General features: G+C 33.5%; 1 protein-coding gene across 3 annotated transcripts in view; it reads left to right on the forward strand.

Moving 5' to 3' along the window:
• The window catches only part of SLIT2 (slit guidance ligand 2), a 261,831-nt gene that overhangs the window by 221,444 nt on the left and 16,761 nt on the right, over positions 1-23,626 (forward strand). For 2 of the 3 annotated variants that reach the window (XM_088056235.1, XM_088056237.1), the window contains exons 25-33: positions 875-1,038; positions 6,119-6,243; positions 6,397-6,494; positions 7,894-8,033; positions 11,845-11,871; positions 19,304-19,397; positions 21,261-21,398; positions 21,491-21,731; positions 22,068-22,198. In XM_088056235.1, the coding sequence (XP_087912361.1) occupies positions 875-1,038; positions 6,119-6,243; positions 6,397-6,494; positions 7,894-8,033; positions 11,845-11,871; positions 19,304-19,397; positions 21,261-21,398; positions 21,491-21,731; positions 22,068-22,198 (1,158 nt within the window). The remainder of the gene's footprint in view (positions 1-874; positions 1,039-6,118; positions 6,244-6,396; positions 6,495-7,893; positions 8,034-11,844; positions 11,872-19,303; positions 19,398-21,260; positions 21,399-21,490; positions 21,732-22,067; positions 22,199-23,626) is intronic. The other variant, XM_005517810.3, reaches the window with a different exon arrangement.

The raw sequence follows: 23,626 nt of genomic DNA on the forward strand, positions 1-23,626 counted from the left end.
TATCTGTTAAAAGTTCCATGATTCCTGTATTTCTTAAAAGGAACATGAATACATCTTTATGGAATAGCACAAGGCTTTAATCCTCCAAACTAGCTAAACAATGTCTTATTGTTTTCAGAGTTTTAAGAGTATTTATAGTTTCTAGCAGAGAAAATAAACACTTAAAAAGCTGTTACAGAAATTAATTCTGAAAATCTCTAGCTAAATTTTTTTTAATTAAAAAAAAATCACAAGGATCATCATTTAAAGAAGTGAATTTGCTTTCATAATGAAGCAATTCTTATGTAACTACTGCAAAGATAGGATAATGTAGTTTTATTTACTTATGCAGCAGAGAACTCTTAGAGAATTCTGTACATAGTTGTGAGTTCAGTGAGACAGCTCCAAAGAGGAAATAATTAAATCCAATTTGGAATCTTAGAAACAGATGGTTTGTACCAGCCTGGGAGCAATGAACAGAAAAGGAGAAATATCAGGGCAGAGTTCTGTGGAATTGCTGCTCCGACTGCTTCGGAGGAAATACTTTATTCTTGTTATCTTGTTAAATTGCCCAGTACCAGTTTCACTCTGCTGATGCAGCTGATCTTTGCCATTACAAGCCAACAGTGAAACAGAGCTAGCTGGTATTAGATCACCAAAGTTCACACATAGTGCTGTTAAGAAGATACAGATTTCTGGACTATGTTTCTACCAAAACTATCACTTCTTGATCTAGAGCCCAAATCTGGACACTTAGTGCTGTTAACAGGTATTTTGGTGGTGAGAGAGCAGGTTTGCATTTTGAATGATTTTTGTCAACCCATTTTCTGGCTTATTTTTTAAAAAGTAGCCATTTAAAACTTGATTCCCTTTTTTATTTGTCTTTTTTCCACAGAGCTATTGGAGCAAATCCTCTTTATTGTGATTGTAATATGCAGTGGCTATCTGACTGGGTAAAATCAGAATACAAAGAACCTGGTATTGCACGTTGTGCTGGTCCTGGAGAAATGGCAGATAAACTTCTTCTCACAACTCCTTCTAAGAAATTTACTTGCCAAGGTACTGTTGTTTTGTTGTTTTTTTTTTTCTTTTTGAAGTGTCAATGTTTAGTTTTTACAAATTGTGAATTAAGTGAATAGTGAATTAAGAGTCTTCTGTACTCAAAACAGACTTATTATAGTATCCTAACTCATCCTTGTCATTATTACTCATATTTAAAGATACAGCCATTGGTTCTATTCATGAAGTGTATTTATTCTAAATATTTTAATTCCTATCTCTTTTAAAACAAATATAGAGAAAAAAGTCTTTGGACCTGCAGTTCAGTATTCCTCATGATGTACACAGTACATCAAAGTACAGGATTTCACAGGTACTTTGTACTGCCTCCATCATGACTAGAGTTTAAACATCTACACTTCTCTCAGCATTTTTCCTTCAGGCTGTTCACCATAAAAACTGTAAATACATCCATAATCCTTGCAGTCTGCAATTAAATGTATAATATGTCTCTGCTATTTCAGGAGAAAGCATAAACCAAACTAAAAACAAACCAAGAAAAAGGTAGATAAAGGAATGTGATAGCTACTATAGAAGTCTCAATGTAAAATGTTGTTAAATGGGCAGGTGTCTCAGGGTATTCAACTCCAAATTGGTACCAGTGTTGCTGGCATTTATATCACATTTATATGATTGTCTTCTAATTCCTAGGTTCTTTTTCTGAACTGTACTATTATTTTTTACAAAGGTACCCTTTTACTTACATCAGGCAAGAAGTTGTTTGGTTTGCTGTCTAATCTTTCTCTATTCCACTGATTTATCCCTTAAATATTTTGAAAACACATAAAGCTTCTACTGTAGCTTCATTTTTCATGGTCCTGATTTAAAAACATTGAAATTCCAATTAAAAAAAAAAAAAATGTGTTCTTACATTTGTAAGCCATTACTAAGCTCATTATGATTTCTGAGGCATCAGATGAATATGATCTTTAGTCGTAGAAGTAACTTAGTGTCTAGGTAATCTTCAAGCTGTTTTGACTTATTCATCTTTTAATGTATTTTCAAAGGTGAGCTTTATCTCTTTGTCATTTTGTTCTTACAAAAGCAAAGCAGTGGGTCTTTGTCAGAGTCTGTCTTATCCAAAGTTGTTCTTTACTGAATATTTTATCTATTCAGTCTTTTCTCTTTAGACTTTTTGTCAAAAAACTTTTTTTTATATATATATATATATATATATGTATGTAAATACTAGTGGAAGCCATCTTGTTACTTGTGATGCCAGTGAATTTTTTTTCCCTCTGAATCTTTCTTGATATTTTTCAGCAGCACATCTCTGAGGTCACTGCAGTGTTTGTTGCATATGACACTCATCTGTTGCCAAGCCTCTTAGCCTCATTTTAGACAGGACATTTGCTGCCCAATCTGATTGTTTTCTTTACCAGCATCCACTGAACAGTATTGCTTTTATTGCACACTCTCGTAGGGACACAAATGAAAGAATTTTTGCGTGGACATGAGGAACCTGTTCAGTTATTTTCCAGCTTTGTCAGTTTCACAAACTGTATCGCTTCTGCCTACAATCATTTTGTTTCTATTAGACAATCCAGGAATTATATCTTACTCCCTCTTGCCCATCAGAAAAGATCCTTTATATTATTATGCAGGGTAAGAATTGTGTATTTGTTTCACTTCCAAGAGTGGAGATAGGGTGTTATGGCTGCTTTTGAATAAAAATAATTTTTCTACTACTGTCCTATGAAGATGCTCATAATTACAGATTGCAGATAAGCAGCTTTTCAATGACATGATGACCCGTAAGACATTTTGAGTCTGTTGCTCAAAGATAAGTAATTTTATCTTTCACTTAAAAGTGAACTGCTGAATAATAGAAATCAGAAAGATGCTATATTCCTATTAGAACCAAAAATTTTGCCTATGAATAAAAGGGTTGTTTTCAGTCTGTTGATGGTCCACTACTGTATATGTATTTACAGGAAAAGAGTAGTGTATAAATAATTTCCTCTTATCACTGTCCATGGATTTATTTGATAGTGAATTGGGTGCTTGAATTTTGCCTACATAATGAATACTTCCAGCGAAAATGGCATTTTACAATGAAATCTCATCTCAGTTGTAAAGCTCAACAAAATCACTTTACCTTACTCTAATTTTATGAATTCCTTCACTGCAGGAATCATCTATTAATATTTTCTTCTTCCAGTTATTTTTTCTACATTCGTGGGTGGGTTTTTTTCTTTCATTTTTCTTAATGTGGCCTCTAACAGCTTCTCAATCTTTTACTTTTACCTCTTTATCACCCATGCCCTGCTTCTAGAGATTCCAGGGCCTTGTGGTTTTCTGATACCAGGTAAGGTTATAAGTAGATCTGGAATGGGTGATCTGCTTAACAACAGACCTTCTGACTTTCCTTTCGTGTACCTCAAGCAGATTTCTTTCCTAAGACACGCATGTGTACTGTCTGTTTTCCCCTGTGAAGAATTTACAGATGATTATTCATGATACATCATTTAGTATATTGTATGAACAGTTTTTCTTGTTTCAAAAGTCTGGGTTTAAAATCAGTTATCTAACTGAAATTATTGCTTCCATTTTATTGTACTAAAATTGGTGATTTCATTAGCAGTTTAAATACTGCTTTAGGGGCCATATGCAAAAGAGGAGTCATAAAATGTCAGAGCTCAAAGTTTTTCTTCCAACAGGTTTCTTTAGAAGCTGATTTGAGACAGTTTGTGTCATGGTTTTTCTTAAAACATCTTAACTGCATGTATATGTCTATTTTAATAAAATACTGGTTTTTTTCTTGGTTTACAAAATATTTTTTTTTCCTCAGGGCTTATTCAAGAACATAGATGTCTACAACTAGAAAAACTAAACTAACCAATAGGTTATAAACCAAATTCCCTTTCATATACAAGTCTTTTAATGCATGCAAGCAGGAAGAACAGTATAGTGAAAATGAAAATAGGTTCCAAAACTACCTTGGCAATTTTTTTGATCTTACAACTGATGACTGATAAATCAAAATATTCATTTGTATTGGATACATATTAATTTGAAATAAAGTACAAAATCAGATAATATTACTTACTCTCTTGCTGAGACTTAGGTTCCCATTTTCTGTCTCTGTTTTGGAAGTGAAATTTAGAGTGCTAATCCATTTGGGAACAAAACCTTAGTTACTGAATGTTTTTTAATTTGTGCCAATTAATTAGCATTTTATTGCATGAAAAATTGAAAAGAGGATATAATATTCAGAATAAGTAGAAGGAAGGATTGACTCCCAGGCTACAGCACATTATTACAAATTTTTATGTATGTGCATCTTTCAGTTAATTTTTTTTTACAGAGCCTCCTAATATACTCAATAATCAGCAGTAATCTCTGGTAGAGTCAGGACTTTCTAGATGTGGATTCTATGATGTTGGCTTCAACTTTTCTACCTTTCTTGTGTGCTGATCTAATAGACCAGATACAGATTTCTCTTTCAAAATATTGTGATGAAGAGAAAAAAAAAATATTGGTCCATACAGATTTTGGCTTTGGCAATAAGCACCTTATCACATATTACAGTGTTCTGCTTGCAAGCTGTGACACAAAAGCATACCAGCAACTGATTAAAAAACAAAAAAATTAAAAGGTCACCCACTCTTTGTCTGACATTCCCCACTGGATCCTTACAGTCACATGGCTTCCTTCCAGACCAGCTCCTTTACAATTAGTGTGAGATGAATTTGCAAAGAAAAATAAGAAAGTTAAGTGATCTAAGTTTAGAAATAGAATAAAGCCCTATATCTAAGCAAAGCCCTTTTAGCTTTGAAAACTCTGCAGTTTGGCTCATTTTGTATAAAACCTGTTACAGAACAATCAGGCATTTGCTCTAGAAGGCCCCAGTTTGGGATTTTTTTCAATTTAGAAGAAATCACTGTTCATTCCTTCAAAGGTACAGTTCATTTGTGGATAAATGAAGGGGTTTTTTTAACAGGGGAGATCTGAAATCAATCTGAAGGCAGTATTGTCATCAGGCCCTAGAGCCAGTGATAGAGAATGTATTATTGTCTTAATAGACAATTGACAAAGTCACCCATTTTCCCTTACAGTAATCAAATTTCACAAAAATTTATGCCAATTAATCATTATTCATACACAGGTGTTTTCTAACTTTTATAAAGTAACCAGTGATTTCTTTAGTTGTTTGACAAAAAAAAAAAAAAAAAACCAAAAAAACAAAAAACAACGCTTTACAATTCACCATAAAATGGTGAATAAAAATGGGAAACAACAGAGAAAAAAAAATAAAAATTATCTATATAAAGAACATGGGACTTGTCAAAGCAAGCAAGTCAAAGCTCAAGTCTGGGTTCTGAAACTTAGGATTTTATCAATTTACATTTCTGATTTCTTTCATCATAATCATTAATAGAAGAAGCTAGACTGCAAACATGGATTGCAGTCTTCACTTGCACATAGGTTCAAGGTACAGCTTACATGATTTGTGGGCTCAACTTATACAGTAATGCACAGAACTTCATAAGGAAGAAGGACAGTATAGAACTATTTATGGTGAGATAGCTTGGACAATGTAATTTACATTACAGTTTCCAGATCAAGAAATTTAAAGGTAATTTTACCATTTCATTTTGCCATCTATGTGATCCTGCAGATAAAAAACATGTTTAAGCAAAAATGCATTTAAAGAAGTGTTCTCAGTAACACTATCATGGGAAGGATTGAAAACTGTGATAGCCCATTTTCTCACAGGCAATTCCTACTCCATAACAAAACAAAAGCTGAAATTGTATTCTTCATTTTATTAATACAAAGGAAAGGTAATTATCATGAATCAGAACTATACAGCTTTCAGAGAATAGGAATATGGGAATCACTTTGGTGAGATTCTTAACAAAAATAAAAAGTGATGCTTAAACCAAAAATACAATTCCATTTTTTTTTTTTTCACATCAAAAGCATGAAGGACAGTTCCACATCTCATAAATATAGAAACACCATAAAGTCTAAAATTCAAAGTCTATTTTAAAATTAAAAGCAACCTGTCAGATAGCTCCTGTCCAATGGAAATTAATAGTTGCTTGTTTCTGACTATCCAATTTGTATTTTTAAGGGTCTGTGGATATTAATATTCTTGCAAAATGTAATCCGTGTTTATCAAATCCATGTAAAAATGATGGAACCTGCAATAATGATCCAGTTGACTTCTACAGATGTACATGTCCATATGGTTTCAAGGTAGGTACTGCATGAGGAGGAAAAAGCTCACTGAAATGTCAGTGAAATATCCTTAAAAACCTTTAACTATTATTTGCCTCCCTTCCACTACTGTCTATTTTCTTCTGTACTGTGTATTTTCTTCTTACATTATAATTGTTGTTCCCTGTGTAGGGTCAAGACTGTGATATTCCCATTCATGCTTGCATTAGTAACCCATGCCACCATGGTGGAACTTGTCATTTGAAAGAAGGAGAAAAAGATGGTTTCTGGTAGGTTTTTTAATTGTGAAAGGATGGAAAACCACTGAGATTTTTATGGTAAACTAATGTTTGTGTTAATCTTTAAGTTCTCTGTGTTTGCTGGTAAGAGCCCCTCAAAGGCAGATTTTTAGCACTTTTTAAGTTTTCAGAACATGTTGCCATCCTTGGAAAGCTTCTAGAGCTTTGAATCTGTTAAAAACAATAACTAATGACTGTGATTAGTTGAGGCATATCAGGTCAAGACAGCATAGTATTGACTCCATTATGTTAATTAATAGCTAGCTAGATCCCTGCTGAAAAAATCTCATAATTCATCTGTTGTTGTGTGTATTACTTCAACAGACAGCATGTAAACGATAAAATGTAAGTCCCAGTGAAACAGAAAATTAATGATTCATTTGAAACTCACTATGCCAGCAGATAAACATGCTGTGAGCATTTTTAATCTTGAGTTATTTAATCACACAGTACAATTACTCCAGATGTACTTCATGAATTATGAAATAAAGTTCTTTAGCATTCTTATGTGAGATTATTAGTCATTTAATAATCTACACCTCAAGCTTGTTAAAAATGACACTTCAAAAAGATAAAATTCATTATCCTTCAATTCATTATGACATTATTCTTACTTTTAATCCAAATTCTGCCCAAGGATTAAATAGCCTTCTACTAAAAATTAAGTGAATACATCTTAATAATATGCCTCAAGAATTCAAATTGACATAGTCACGCCTCAGAATTTGACCTTTTTCATTTATTTGTTTGAACACTACGTATTTTAAAAATCAAAGCAATATCATAGTGAAAGCTTCAGAAATTATAGGTAGTGCAAATTACATGAAAATGTATGTGTAGTCATGTTTGAGTGACTTTTACATTTACTATCTATTTTGATGTATTTGTTTTGCAGAAACATGATTAAAAGCAAAGCATAAATTACTGCTTTAAATAATTTATGCAGGCTTTTGCTTTTTTATATGAATGCGTGTTCATTAAAGAGAGTTTTATATTGGTGCATTTAACTGAATCATTGTGGAAAACTACTGATCGCTGATTCCACAATATTTTCCATATATTTAACCTTAAAAAACCAAAAAGATCACTTTCCATAAGAAATATAATCTTACAATGTAAAGGAATAATGCTTTTCAAAAGGAATTCTCTGTAATTTAATTTAGCAGGATCCTTAAAGTGAAGACTGAGATATGACTTTAGAAGCATTTTCTGTAATTTAAAATACAAAATATACTTTGGGATTATTTAATATAAGGACATTTTACATTATATCAACCATGTTCTGTTGTGGAATATTATAATTCTAATGTAATTGTATTAACTACAGAATTTCTTGTCTGGACTCCCCACCTAAAATGTCCATGTGGTTATTTGGTTTTCTATATTACAGGTGCACTTGTGCAGATGGATTTGAAGGTGAAAACTGTGAAGTAAATGTTGATGACTGTGAAGACAATGACTGTGAAAACAATTCTACTTGTGTGGATGGCATTAATAACTATACTTGCCTTTGTCCACCTGAATATACAGGTAGGAATATATGAGAAAGCACAGGTAATTCAAGAATTCCTAGCAGAACAGTAATATTTTCCACTTCGCAGGTATATTAGTAGTTACTGTACAACTGACTTAATACCAGGTGTCTCTCCATATTTTTCTCCTTTATAGTTTGTAGTCAAAATTAGATTTGATGTCCACTCATTAATTCCTTTTTTTAGTTTTGAATTTACAGCATTTTTATATTTTAAAGGTCATTCAAAATGTGCCCCTCCTTACTGTTTTCCTAAACACCCCAGTGGAGGACTTCTGTAGCTGTAGAAATCTGAAAAATATTCTGCTTTTATCCTAATCCTCATTTTACTATGAAGAATTTGTCTGTGCCATTGGGGAACTGTATTTGGCACCCCTGGATGCTGTACTGTACTTTGCTAGAAATATTAATACCAAGTGTGATGCTTCCTACACAGAATAAAAATACAAGAGTCTTTTGTTTCTGTCAGTTGGCAGCAAAGCCAAAGCATATCCTTCTCTTTGTGGCAGAGTATCTCTTGCTTGCTGTCATGGTCTCTGTGGGAATGGAGGATATTTGGAACAGCAGCACGGAGGAAGTAGGACCTGTTGTTTGCACTGATATTTTTTATAGCTCTTCCAACTAGACAGATCTATTTTCTATCAAATAGTTGACCACTAGAAGAACATAGAGCTTAAATTCATTATGATTTGAAGTGCATAAAAAAGAAATGTAAGATCCATCATTGTTTGAGAATTAATTCTACTCAGTCATCCTATATTTTTTACTTTAATCAAGCATAGTTGAGCTCTGGGAAACTGTAAGGAGAGGGGAATGCCTGAATTAATTTCATTTACTGAAAACCCAGCTAACTCCTTTCTCATCCAAAGAGTTTCCATCACTAGTTCTACAGAGTGTTGCATTGCTCCCCTGTTGTAGGTTATTCAAATTCAAAGTCAGTATTTAAATATTGGGAATGCACAAGTGAAGATGTTAAAACACAAGTATAAGAAATACAACTTCATAATCTAATAGAGGTATTCATCCAGTACTTATTCTGGGTAAATGTTTGGTAGAGATTTCCCCATGCAGGATAAGCTACAATATCTAAAGCAATACAAAAGCCAAAAAGCTATTTAACAATACGTGGATGAGCCATATGTGGATGGAGAGACATAATCTTCTCGTAAGAGAAAATACTGTTTTGCCAAGTACCAATACCTTAATACCTAAGTGCAATTGAAAATTCAAGCCTTGGAAGGAAATAACAGGTAACCGGCTCAGGAAGTAGAAACAGCAGTTCTCCTACAACTAATATTATAGGTATATATAAGTCAAGTTCAGCTCCTCTGGGATCAGTTCTGGGATCTCCTTTAAAAATGGGATCAGGTGTTCTCTCCTGTAGGCTGGAAGAATGCAAAGCAAAGTCACATCAGTCCAGTGTTGCTCTTCAGCGGCTTCATGCTAAGAGGTTTCATATCCCTGTTACACAGGAGATAGTTCACTTGCAAGTGCATTCCTCCCATGCAGCCTTGCAGGTGTTTTTACCTGCCTTTAACTGTTAGAGTCAATAGCTTGTTGGATTCACAGTACGCCATGGGAAGGGCTGCTTTTTATTAAATATCCATAAAGCGGATACAAAAGATCATCCATATGTGCTAGCCTAAAACTTCGATTAAGTGTGTCTGTTGCAATTTTTGGAGTATTGTAAGTGAAAGAAAATTTTAAATTTACAATTGAAATAATTGAAGCATTTCTCTATATATCTCTGTGGACAGAGAAAAAAGGAGAGAATAAACATTGATAATTTTTTTTATGTTTGTATTGCAGTTGTGCTTCTTTAATCAAAATACAAGGAAATGCATTTTTAAATTTGTTTCATACTTGTGCATGATTGTACCGTAATCATACTGTGAGTTTTACAGATACAATGTCTGCTTATAATCTCTACTGAAGTCAGTAAGACGTGAGTAGGTGAGAGTCTTCTCACCAGCTCTTAAAGAAATCAAAACAATCTGTTTCTAATCAGTAGGTTTAGTCTCCCAGTTAAAAACTGTTGAGAATTCACACTAGCTCATCAGACATTTTTCAACACTTTTTTTTTAAATGTTGCTTTTTTAAATGCATCACTAGAGCCTCAACTAATTTTATAGTAAGTGGAGCAAAAATTTAGGTTTTCTATTACACAGTAAAGTACAGAATTCTACAATATACTAGCTGTCATACAAAGCATCTAAGAATAGAACATAATATGTGAGATCTTAAGTGATTTTTGATATTAGTTACAAGGTGAAAATGTAAAACATTGAGCTAGCCAATGGGGTCCTCATATCTGTCATCCACAGTCTTGCATAAGAACTTTTAGTATTAAGAATTAGCCTGAAAGCTGTCTGGACACATCAGGGTCTAAAAAGGGTAATGCTCAGAATATAAAGTAATTGTGCAGTTGTCTCAAGTGAGTATGAGGTACCAAATAATTTGTAGAACTTCTCTTTTTCTCTGACCTATAATCTGAGTTGAAAGATAAATAACAGAATCCCTGTCAAGTATGTATAGAGTGATTTTCATGAGGAAATCTTTAAACATTTGGATTTTGGTATCTGTTCTAACAGATTAAAATCAGATATGCATATTTCTAATATTTGTTTTTTATGAAAGGATTTTTCACTAAATGAATTCATGTACTAGCTGACCAAAAGGAGCTTGACAATCAGGAAAACAGGCTATATACTCATATTCAGTATATACAAAGATTTTTAAATTCAGAGGTATTGATCTCTAGCTCAGAAAGTCCCTGAGCCAAAAGTGGCACAGTGTATATACTAGGAAAATGCTCCTGTAGGCTTCTCCTGTCCTCTTTTAATTTGGTTGACAATACCCTGAATTGTCTTTGTTCAGCATGTCATAGCATATATGTACTCAACATGGAATTGCACCAGCCCAGAATATTTTTCTGGGTGAATGACTGTCCGCAAATATTCTTTACATTTCAGCAGCACAGTATAAGGAAGAATTCAGCTGAAACATGCTGGTATGAAATGTAAATCATTCTTCTATAAAGACTTATTTTTATGTGGAGGGCTTGTTAGAATCCAAAATGAACTGCAAAGAATGTTGCACTGTAAAACCTAACGGTCAATTTCTGACTTTCAAGGGATTCTAAAAATCCCTTGAAAATCAACACTTCTCAACTATATTGTGTTGATTTAAATCAAGCAATTAAAAAGCTTATTGTGTTGCTGCATAAGAATCAGGGATCTGTTTTGCTTTGCCTCAGTTAAGTTTTACAGCAGCCACCACAGTTACAGGTGGAAAGACAAAGAATGGTATTTGCACTATAAAATGAGCTTTCTTAAGATCACAGACTGTAACTGTGACACAACAGTAAGCAAATGGAATCAACAGACATTCAGGATTTCTGATGAAACGTGGAGAAATAAATTATTTAAAATACCCGACTATGTCCTGCACTCTTTAATCTTGCTATTCTCTTAACATTACCATCTCCTTTATTTTAACCACAGTCTGGTAAACTTCAGGTCATTTTATGTGCATTCTAAAGATTACAGATAATCATTTCTCTTGCTCATTGTCGTCAGTCATTAGATCACAGAACTAACTGATCCGGAAGTAAAACCTCTCTTACGCCACTGGTGGCATGTACTTCTTACCCTTCTGTTTGTTTTGTTCTGCTGGAGGTGAGACTTTGAAGCTTGCTTTGTTTGCTATATCAACCTCTCTGCTGCTATAGTTGTGCATTAGCTTAATGTGCTATGCTGTTGTATTACAATGTAAAAAGTCTCTTGTCTCTTCTGTCTTTGTCACTGCAAGCTGCTAATCTGAATGAAGTGGAAAAAGGTCAGTTGTCTTTTAAGCCTATTTTCACTTACCTTGGTTTCTCACTTTCCTTTTCTTAAAGGTGCATGGATTTCAGTTATTACAAATGATCAAATAGTATATAGATATAATTTAGAAAGCTCACTGCAAATCCTCTAATTAGGCACTTGGCTGTTGCTGTGAATTCATGTCAAAAGAATGTTGTTGAAGATGCAGATTGCTGTGCAGGAGTACTTTAATACTGCATTCAATGTCTTTTTTCAAATGTATTAAAAACTTGTGCAGACATTGATACAGGACTAAAAAAAAAGCTTACATTATTGTGTTCTGAAATCCTTATTCTCCTCACCTTAAAGCCATCCCTTGGTTCTGTGCTAATGTATTCTCTGTGTTATAGCACTGCTTTTCTTTAATATTTTCAATAGTTTGTGTTACTAGAATATGCTGGAGTATCGAATGGCAATCTTCTTGCTCCTCATTTCTGTGGCTTCTTATTTCCTGTAAATATCTAAGGAAACTGAAATGACCATATTAATCTGGGGCTATGGTAGAAGAAAGGTAATATTGAAGAGATTTATGACACTAACTTTGGGCGTTTGGTTTTTAAACTTTTTAAAGTTTCTGCTTAGCACCTAGCACACTAACAGAGATAAACCATCTGCTCTGCAATCCAGTCATATATACAGTCTGAGACCTAGCATAATCAATGACAGCATATTTATAAAGTTGCGTATTTAGTTTTAAAAGCAAATAAGTAATTTTTAGCGTATTTTCTATTAATTTGATAAATATATTTACAGTTTTTAAAGCTATATATATAGTAATAAATATATGTTCATTATCTGTGAAATAGCATGTTGAGTAAGACTGCAATTATATCATCAATGTTGCTTAATAACATCTATGTTGATTAATTTAGACATCTGATGAATAATTCCTACAACTTAAACTCGTAGTGTAAATTTTCTCTGTAACTGAAGCAGAGTATAAGACATTTTCAGAAAATCATTCCAGCCACAGGTTTTCCATGCTTAAACTGTCTCCCATTTAGACGTATTGCTGTATTTGCATTTTATTTCTACTCATCTGCACAGCAAAAATAGCCTGATGTTTTTCTTGTTTATTACACAAGTGTGTACTGTAACATATTAAAATTACTGATGATAGAAAGAGCAAACTCCTCACAAACAAATTATCAAACATCCAGGGGATGTGAACTAAGTTTGGCTCCAAAACTAAGCAGATGTGTAATATGTGATACATATTTATAGTGGCTTGCCAGCTGAACATGGAAGTTATTTATAGTCTTTATGGGGTTTGGAGGATCAGTCAGATTTACCATGCAAGACGTCTTTTGAATTGTGACAATATTAGGGAAAAAAAGGGATCATTTCAAGCAGTTATTTCAGTTCATGCAAGCCTCAGACACAACCTTCTTGCCACTGAAATAAGGGAGTTGCATTACTACTTTGAATTCACTTGGTAATCAGATAAGTACCTTCCTGAAATTTAAGCATGCAAGTAATCAAATGCAAATCATGTGATATCAAACTTGATAAAAAGTTTAATAATTCCATCAAATTAAATCATAATTCTCATCATTGTAAGAACTGCATGTTACAGATTCTTAGAATAAAGAGATGTTACTCTTGCTTTTTATCACTCACAAAAATTTTTATATCATCTAGCTTAATATACTTTAAATTACTATTCTATTAAAAAGCTCAAGTATTAAAGTAATTTTACAGCATTTGCATAAAGGGGAAATATACATGATATTTGTGGCAAGCAGAGCTACCTGCTTCTGGTTTAATCACTGCCATTACTCATTCTAGTCTATGATCCACCCTTCTGTTTACCTTAATTGTCTTAAAGCTTACCTGCCTAAATGTTTCTTTGCAGTTACCAAGCAGTGTACGTGAATCAAGCAGAAATGTTAAACTAAACTAAGCCCTGTCTTATGCTGAGATCCACAAGCACAGGGCATAGCTAAAAATACCTATGTGATGGTGAAAGTTGGGAACAGCCCAGCAATTTGACTCTAAAATTAAATTCTAAAAAAATGTTCAGATTTATGATTATAAACTGCATCCTACTGTCACTGTGAACTTTTGTTAATTCTAAGAAATTTTGTCCCTCATATAGTTGGTATTTTTATTTGTATTTTCTGAGTAATGAGCTTAAGACCTGAAATAATTTGTTGTATACTGCGCATCAAACTCAAGATCTATAGTTTTCTGTATATAGTTCGTTAAATGGAACTGACATTTTCCAACCTGTACTGCACTCTATTGGCTGTTTGAGTCACAGTATTAAACAGAGACCTCCAGTCAGAGTCAGATAGTGATACCTAGTTTATAAAACACAAACACTGAAGAAGTTGACTCACAGAATATCATAATATAGCAGCTCAGAGCTGAAATGGATATATAGGCACACACATAAAATCCTTCTATTCTAGTCTGTGGTAGGTATTTGGTATTTTGACTTTGGAAAAGAGAATAAGTCTTCTGGGAAAAATCTGGGTTTTGATAATTAAAACTGACTGCTGTTGCTTTTGGGTTCTCGGTCTAGTTTTTTTTTGCTATCAAACTCAGCTTTGCTAATAAGGATGATTTTAAACTTGTTTCTTCATATACCTGCCCATAACTGGCAATGTGCTATTACATTAAGAAGCCCGTGTCCATTTTTGTTAGAGCTGTCCACTTCATTCAGAAGTGTAGTGGCTGACATTGCTTTATTTTAAATTTCTTGCCCAATTATTCAAAATAACAAAAATGTAAATCCTTTTTCACCTCATTGCCTTGTTACTCATTATTTGTTGTAGTACATCCAGATTAAAATCCAGAATTAAAGGTCTATTTATTGAGAAAAGAAGTCTTGGGGGAGACGTTATCACCCTGTTACAGTATTTTAAAGGGTGGCTACAAAAATGGAAAATGGAGACTTCCTTTTTTACAATGTGTCAGATGGAAAAGGGGAGGGGTAATGGATACAAGTTGTTCCTGGGGAGATGCCAGTTACAATTAAAAAAGAGGGAGACTTTTTACAATGAGGACACAGAGCCATTGGAGTAATCTTCCCAGGAAAGTTTCTTCCCTAACATTAGACTTTTTTAGGATTCAGCTGGAAAGGTTGCTGGGCGATCTTGTAGAGATGAGGTTTTTCCAGGAGGTGATCCTTGAGGGATAAACCGGGTATTCTGTGATTAAGGTTTTAGTGATTTATAATCTTACCAAGTCATAAGAGTGAATTAACACACACAGGAAACAAACTGATCTGTGAATCTAGCAAACATACAGCTTTGGTTACCTTTATAAAGTATCATCAGTATATATCAGTATTTCATAATGTTGTCTGACTGTTTAAGTCTACATCATACTCTATGCAAAATCTCCGTAAATATTTGTATTCAGCTTGGAGGGTCATGTTCATTTGTGCCAACCACATAATTCCACTGTTTTCAATGCTAGTCTATACCAGAATCCAGACTCCCTTAGATTAATTAAGCCAGACATCTTATGAAAAGAGTTATTGCTGGTTCTAATTAAACTTTGGAAGCTTTTCACAGGTTTTTTGACACTTTATCCGCTACTTATTTTTTAAAAAACTAGTCTGTTCCATATTCTCCTACATACAGAAATGTTCCCATCTTTCAAAAACACAATTACTTAGCCAAGCTTTTAAACAAGCTTCAGTTACAATATTATTAGATGAATAAAAGAATGTCCTCACACATCGGTGTCAAGCTTCCTTGAATTGAGACTTCTTTTCACAACCTTTTCTGATTATTTTGAAGTGTGCTCTTTAAATGTTGCATTATGTTTCTCAAATCAGGAAACTTTCTAAGATTTTCTTCCAGTAAGGCCAAGGAGCCTAACTTGGTAAATCTGGGGGTTTTTTGTCCAATGTGTGTTTCGCTTTCATCACTATCTTTTCATTTCAACAACATTACCTACTCCTTTTCACCTTGTCTTATTTAAATTCTGAATAACACAATGGTTATTCAGTACACTGAAGAAGGAGTTTCTTTACCAGGAAACTGTATTCTTCAGTAGTTCAGTTTCCATATCCCATAATTTACTTACCTTTTCTATTACCTTTTTCAGAAAATTATTTTGGCCACGAGAATGCTCCATTCAGAGTATAGGTCTATTATCATTTATTAATATTAACAGCTATTATCTATTAGATGTTCAAGACCTTGCTTGGGTTATCTTGCCTTATTCTTCTGGTATTTACATCTTCATTCAGAAATTGAGTATCTGATGTATATATTTGTATTCCATCTTGATTTTTTTCTTTACTGATCCTGTGTACAAGTCTGTCATCAATGCTACTTTCTTAAAAACTAAAGGTTGTACTATAAGTAAAACTAACTTGTATGGTCATGCTATTTTTACACGAGTCTTTTGCTACATGGCCACCATCCTGTTTCCTGTTTGCTATGGACTGTTTAAATAAAGCTCCAGGGATATCATTTGTCGTGCATACAATGTGCAAATGCAAGGGAAAAGTTTCCTTACTTTTCTGCTGTCACAGCCCAAAAAGTTCTGTTTCTACATGCTTTTCTACAGAGTACTCAAATCAAACTCCTACCATAATGTCAAAAATGCCTGGAGATGTTTGATGATGTTTTCAAGCCATTTGGCTGCAGTAGGTCTGGTAGTGTAACACTGATTTTATAATTTGAAGTGGACATTTTCCAAAGCTGTAAACCTCTTTAAAACTTAAATGTCCAATCATTATGTAGGATTCACAGCCAAGAGTGGGAAATAAAGGGATTTCAAGTGCCCCTGAGCACTCCACATGATGTGATTCAGCTTCCAGTATAGTTCTGAAGATATTCAGGTCAGCAACCTATGTATACTAAAATGCAGTGTTACTCTAAGTAATCCTCTATAAGTACCTGGGGGAGGATTTTCAAAAATGTACAGGTTTAGATATTATTGAGTAAAACTATTTGCCACCCAAGTTATTGCAGAGATCTGTGCCAATGATAATCTAAGATGAATTAATATCCTGCAGCAAAATAATTTTAATAAATTTGACAAGAATGGTAAGAATACTTGTTCCTATTATGCCACTCATAAATTGCCATTTTCTAGGTAGTTTGGTTTTCTTTCACAGAACTATTACTGTGAATGTATGAGACAGCAAGCCCCAGCCCTGCTTGGAGATAGGTTCAATATGTGACTTTGAGAAACTCTCTTATATTCTGTCGGATTTATTATTCTTGGGAATCTTTAGAGGTGCTTTTATCCAAGTTTTGTTAGCAATGTACAGCTACATTTTCATTATTTGTAGTTGGGGTATCATGTATTTTTCAGTTCTGCATGTAATTTAATCTACAATATATGTCATAATAAGATATTTGTATAGGTGTGTATATATGTCTGCATATATATCCACATATAAGTAGGCACATATATACATTTCCAAGCTACGAGAATGTGCACAAACTAGGTTAAAACAACAGTCATTTTTGCTCATTCTACTCCCATGATCCTTAAAATCTGAACTCACTTTTCCCATGCTTATATCTCACTCTTAAACACTGTTGGTCTTTAAACAGATTTCAGCTATTACAAGTTCTGCAAATTGACTAAATGCTATGTGAAGAATGGCATTGAAGACCTCTTATATATGTATTTGTTTGAACAAAACCCTTTGAAAAGAGAAAGGGATCTGGGTTTTGTTTGATATATCGTGGGATGCTAACAATCCCTGGTATTTCGGGATTCCTTGTGCAGTGACCTAGTCATAACAGATGCACATTTCCAGACTAATAATTCTATTGAGAGCTTGAAGAGGCTTTGAGGATAGAATTATAATCCTTTGTATTAGTCATCTTCAGTGGCCTGCATTTGATCTCCATTCTGTTTCCTACATATGTTGACTAAGTCACGTTGTTACTGACAGTTTTCCTGAGGCTCCTAAGTGACCAGTTCATGAGGGCCATTTTCTTATGTTAACTCAAACCTTTATTTGGTTTGTAGAGAAGATGCACTACTTGCAAATTGAGAATGTGATATTTATTTAATTTTTTTTTTCTTTGTGTAAAACCAGTCTGGATCTTTTGCATGGCTGCAAAATACTTATTTAGCTGTTTTTTTGGTTTGTCCTCTCATTTTTGAAGATCCCATGTCTTATTGCACTTAGTATGCATTTTACAGTTGTGTTTTTAACTGGCATAACCATCTTCGCCCCTGTTTCAGTTTTGCCTTTTTCTCTATCCTTGCTTTAATACAGACTGTTCCTCAGCTCCTTTTATGTTTTTATTTGTCCACTACACTGCAAGATGCTCCCATGCTCAGCTCAGTAAAACTGAGGGACACCAAATATTGCCTCTTTGAAGGCGAGTTCAGTTTGAGCAGTGGAAGTGTCTGATCATTCACTCCTTTCTTCTGCTCTTTTTCTTGTCATTGCAATGTACAGTTCTACTTCTCCTTGCTTGCTAGCTCATTACTGGATGAAGGACAGGGACAACCCTACCCCCTTCATAGTTTTAGAGTCTGATGGACCTGTTAGTCCCTGAATTCAACAGGCACAGGGTTTACCTCTGTTTATTATAAATATCTTCTTCATATGGATGCTGGAATAAGTGTATCTTCCTTAAAAACCAGTGATTACAATCTTAGTAAGTGCGCTATCCATGGTATCATCTGATAAGTTAGGGAACAAGATACTGTTGATCTGTTTACAAACCTGTGTGTCCTTTTCATAAAGTTGCAAATAGAACAATTTTTAACCATATTGAAATATTTTTTAGATTATAAGCCCATTTTGAAAATTAGAGCCACTGCCTCTATCAGCAGGGAAGGATAAACATTTTACACAGAATATTTTTTTCTTTTCTTTTCACAGAACAGATTATAGATAATTATGGTACATTAACAAATGCAAAAAATGGAGAGTCATATTTAAGGAAAAGTAGAAAACAAGTTTTCATTTTTGGATAATTGGAATTGTATTGACATGCAGTGATATTAACAGGTTTTTTTCAGGTAATAGATTACTTATAGTGATAGTGAAAATCTGGCTATTTATGTATCTAATGTGCTTAGAAATAAGTAAATGAAAAGCATATTGATGGCTTTTTTGTTCTAGTGAATTTAATGACTAGTGTTGCTATATAGCAGAGCTAGATAAATATTGTAAATGAAAAAAAATTACAAAATTAACATTTATATCCATGTATAGATGATTGATGTTGAATTTGATATTGTTTATAAAGGAGTTACCAGGTATATTATTCTTTATTTTTATTATTTCTGTATTACCATTTATTTATTAGTATTTATTATAAAGGTATTCATTACTATGTAAAGAAATATGCATATTTAAGTGTTAGCAAAGGAATTTGTAGCTATTGCTTTCAAAATTCTGTTCATTGCTATTTTCAAGTCACTGTGATATTTTCACTGAATTGACAACATACATTATATTTCAGGTGAACTCTGTGAGGAGAAATTAGATTTCTGTGCCCAAAACCTGAATCCTTGCCAGCATGATTCAAAGTGTATCTTAACACCCAAAGGATACAAGTAAGTTTGAAATGTTGCTAGAGTCCAACTGAATCAAAGTTTGTATTTTTCCATCCTGCCTATCTTTCCTTCTGTTTAAATGGAAGCCTGTTCTATTCTAAAAGTAATGATTTTGATTATTATTAAACCTTATGGCAGAAAAGGCAATTATTTTCATGTAAAGCTGCATTATTATCTTAGTATGTTTTACTGAATTTTGCCAATCCTTGAAAGGGCTAATTCCAACCAGATTTTAAATAGAAACAAAGGGTAGTCTTTATGATGGTGTATACAAAATCCTCATAAGAGTTTGAACAGTAGGAAAATAATTGCATTTAATTGAAGTGGAATAATTATATTGCTTTTAGAGAAGTAATTGTGAAAGAGATTATTAGGAAGGCACACTGGAAAGTATAATGTAAAGAAGTCCCACACCAGGAAAGCTGATCTTTAATTACACCATATCCTTTTCATGATTAATTAGTATGCACAATTTAAAGTTGCTTTAATAGGCTTTAGGTTAATAAATACAGGAAACCTGAAGATTTAAATTGTTCTCACAAGTACCTGTTTTATGCACAGCAAGCTTTTGTGCTAAAATCAGATTATTTATTGTCATTCCTACTACTTATGAAATGACATTTTATTTAAAATACAGAAAAAAATACTAAATATTAATTTGAATGTGAAATTAAGTTGATAGTTTCCAGCTGGAAAATAGAAAAATTTTGGGGTTTCTCTTATAGACCATTATGTTGTTTTTTCATGTCACTTCAATAAACCTAGTTTAGTGTCTTATACTTTACTGTCCAATTCATTAATCTTTCCTGTTACTTAAAAATCAGAAAATAGCACATGCAGTATACTTCAAGGTGCATCTCAGTCAGACTTTTAATAAATGCTTTATATTCTTTTCCCTTGTCTTGTTCATACCTGTTGTTGAATAAAAAATGAGACATATTTAATTAAAATAATAAATTTAAACTTACATGGCTATTTAAAATCACTCTTTCCAGCTTAGAGCAAATTTTAGATAGCAAAAGAAATAAGACTGAGGAGAGAACCACAAGATATAATGAAATCAATTAAAGACATCTAAGTTTAAAAAAATATCATATGGATGCATGCATTTGCAATATTTTCCATTGATTCTGGCAGAGTTCTGGGCATTCACTCATTTCTGTATATAAGAATTCCCTGAAGAAATGCCACTAACATTAGCAATGAGAGTTGCACATGGAAAAAAAGCCCAAACAAACCAACAAACAAAAATCATTACGTACTCTCTTGAGGATGCAGTGTTTCTAGATCAGTGGGTGTTCAATGAGGGCAGGCGATGGGTTTTGAGACTTCTGTTAGTTCACCAGCCATGGAGCTATTTGTTGTAAATCAGACTGGTGGAACTTTAAGAGCAAAAATTATGCATAACCTTTAAACTGAGTAAATGGACCATTGGTCCATTCATAGCTTTCAGTTGATAGAGAAAATAACCATCAGTACAAGCTTTGGATTATTTGTCTTGGTTTCACCAGCCAAGCATATTGATTAGGTTTAGTGTTTGCAACCATGAATAACATCCTGTAACATTCTGTGTTGCTCATAAATTCTAAAAACTGTCTAAATTATTCATGAGGACTCTCTAGATTTGCACACAATTCTTCAATATATTGGCAGGTCTGTAAACGTTTCAGCTAGCAAACCTGTATCCATTACATACATAGATTCCCTAAGCTACATATGGTTAAGCCATATAGCCTTTGCACACAAAGTATTAGTAATGCCTTTTTTCCCTTGATTTTTAAACAATACAGTAGTTCCTCTGCCAGAATCCCACTGGGTCATCAAAAGGCACTGTGCTATCCGATTTGCTTTTCTGTTTTACAGATGTGATTGCACACCTGGGTATGTAGGTGAGCATTGTGATATTGACTTTGATGACTGCCAGGACAACAAATGTAAAAATGGAGCGCAGTGCACTGATGCAGTTAATGGATATACGTGCATTTGCCCAGAAGGGTACAGGTGAGAAGGATCTGAAGGCAGTACAAACACATATGTCTTCTGTCAAAATTGTTTTTTCTTGGAAATGCTGATTGTTTTCTGTTTTCATTTAGTGGCTTGTTTTGTGAGTTTTCACCACCAATGGTTCTACCTCGCACCAGCCCTTGTGATAATTATGAATGTCAAAATGGGGCCCAGTGTATCATAAAAGAAAGTGAACCAATCTGTCAGTGTTTATCAGGCTACCAGGGTGAGAAATGTGAAAAGCTGATTAGTATAAACTTCGTCAACAAAGAATCCTATCTGCAAATCCCTTCAGCTAAGATACGCCCCCAAACCAATATCACTCTACAGGTAAGTTTGCCTCTGTTGTGGATTCTGTTTTCTGGAAAAGAGAGTAAATGACTTTTCACGATGTGCAAAATGACCCACAGTTGTCTGGCTCACTTAAAGAGCTTTTCACAGTTTGAGCTAAAAATCTAGAAGAGCTAACGCAATAACTCTCTATTCATACTAAAGAAGATGGGCTTATTGATAGGAAGAGAAAGAGTTTTGGCAGGTTGTTCTTCAAAAAAGAATTTTATAATGAAGTAACACACTATGGCAGTAAATTCAGAGATTCACTTAATACCTTATTTTGATTAAATACCTAATTTTAGTTGTTTCTAAATATTTCTGTCTTTTAACTAGATTGCCACAGATGAAGACAGTGGGATCCTGTTGTACAAAGGCGATAAAGATCATATAGCAGTGGAACTGTACCGGGGTAGAGTGAGGGTCAGCTATGACACAGGATCATATCCAGCCTCTGCTATTTACAGGTGAACCTGGATGAAACACATTTGTAACTGATATAAAACCTATATTCATTACTTATATCAAAGTCACATTCTTTAATACGTGGTTAAAAGAAATATATGCAAATTAATGTGTTGTCAAACACTTAGAACTTCTTGCCAAAAGATGTGATTTGGTTGGCAAGTAACTCTAAAGCAGATATGTCAGACAAATAATATATTATTTGATGAATTAAAACAGAGTAAGAGTTAGCTTTCAGCAGAATATTTATGCATTTGTGTAAAGCTCACATGTAGCAGTGTAGTTTTTTCTTTGTTGTGACTGCCAAATAATTTCCTAGTGTGCTGAGTAAAATGAAAAACTACACTGTATAAGCAGAAATTAAATAGAAGCTTCTCTTCTCTGTAAGGCAGTCGTATAATGTGGGATTTTTCCCTGGCAAGTGAAGAGAAAGCTAAAAACTTGATTCTGAAGAAAGGCAGTACCTTTGAAAAAGAAATGGCTTTTGCTTCCAAAGTCATTAAGAGGAAGAATCCACATCTGCTTCTGTAGCATAATTTTTGAGGGTTTTTTTAAATCATATTTCTCTAGTTCTCTGAAAAATTACCTCCTGAATTTTTTGGGAGGTATTGTATAACTTCACAATAATTAGCAAATAGTCATTGCAAGAATGAGCAGAGAGACAACAGGCATCATTTCCTGGTCTTGACTGCCCTCTTGGTGCTAAAATTACTTTCAGAAATAAAGGGGAAGTATTAAATCAGTTTTCCTTGAATCTTCTTTTTGCTCTATTTACACCTTTTGCTATAAAATTATATATAGGTATATTTGTTTTCTATAGTTTGTAACAGTGGCACTAGTGTTTGTAACAGTTCTTCATTTTATAAGGGACATTTCAGTGAAAACAAATTATTTTTATAAACGATTATACTCCTATTCAAAATAATATTATTTTTCTATCTGGGCTAGTGCTCCTTTTTTTAGGAGTTTAATTATTTTTCTTGATTTTTATTTCAATAGATACATCTGTCTGAGAATAAGAAGCAATAGGAATGAGGGTCATATGTAGTTCCAAGTTATTTTGGCTCCCATTTCTTTAATCTATCTAGAATACTTCTTCCCTTTCAAAACATATACTTGCTAGTCATAAATTTAATCCTTTCTCTGGCATTACTGAAATATAATAAATACTGGTAATTCACATTTGTCCATTAGTTATCTAGAGAAAGATTGTAAAACAGTACTCACCCAGGAAAAAAAACCCAAATATAAACATGGAAGGAATTAATAACAAAGTGACCATGTAACAAACAGTCACAATTAGGTTACTGTTATAAAATAATAAGCAGCATCTCTTCTACATGGTTGATCCTCTCTGTTGAATTATGTGACATGTGAGGAATGCAAGTGTAGTGAAGGGATGGGAAATGGAGTGACATGTTACAGACTGA

The sequence above is a fragment of the Pseudopodoces humilis genome, chromosome 6, assembly GCF_049639895.1.
Source record: "Pseudopodoces humilis isolate 2021_Gansu_Grassland_sample_001 chromosome 6, ASM4963989v1, whole genome shotgun sequence".
NCBI classification, from domain to species: domain Eukaryota; kingdom Metazoa; phylum Chordata; class Aves; order Passeriformes; family Paridae; genus Pseudopodoces; species Pseudopodoces humilis.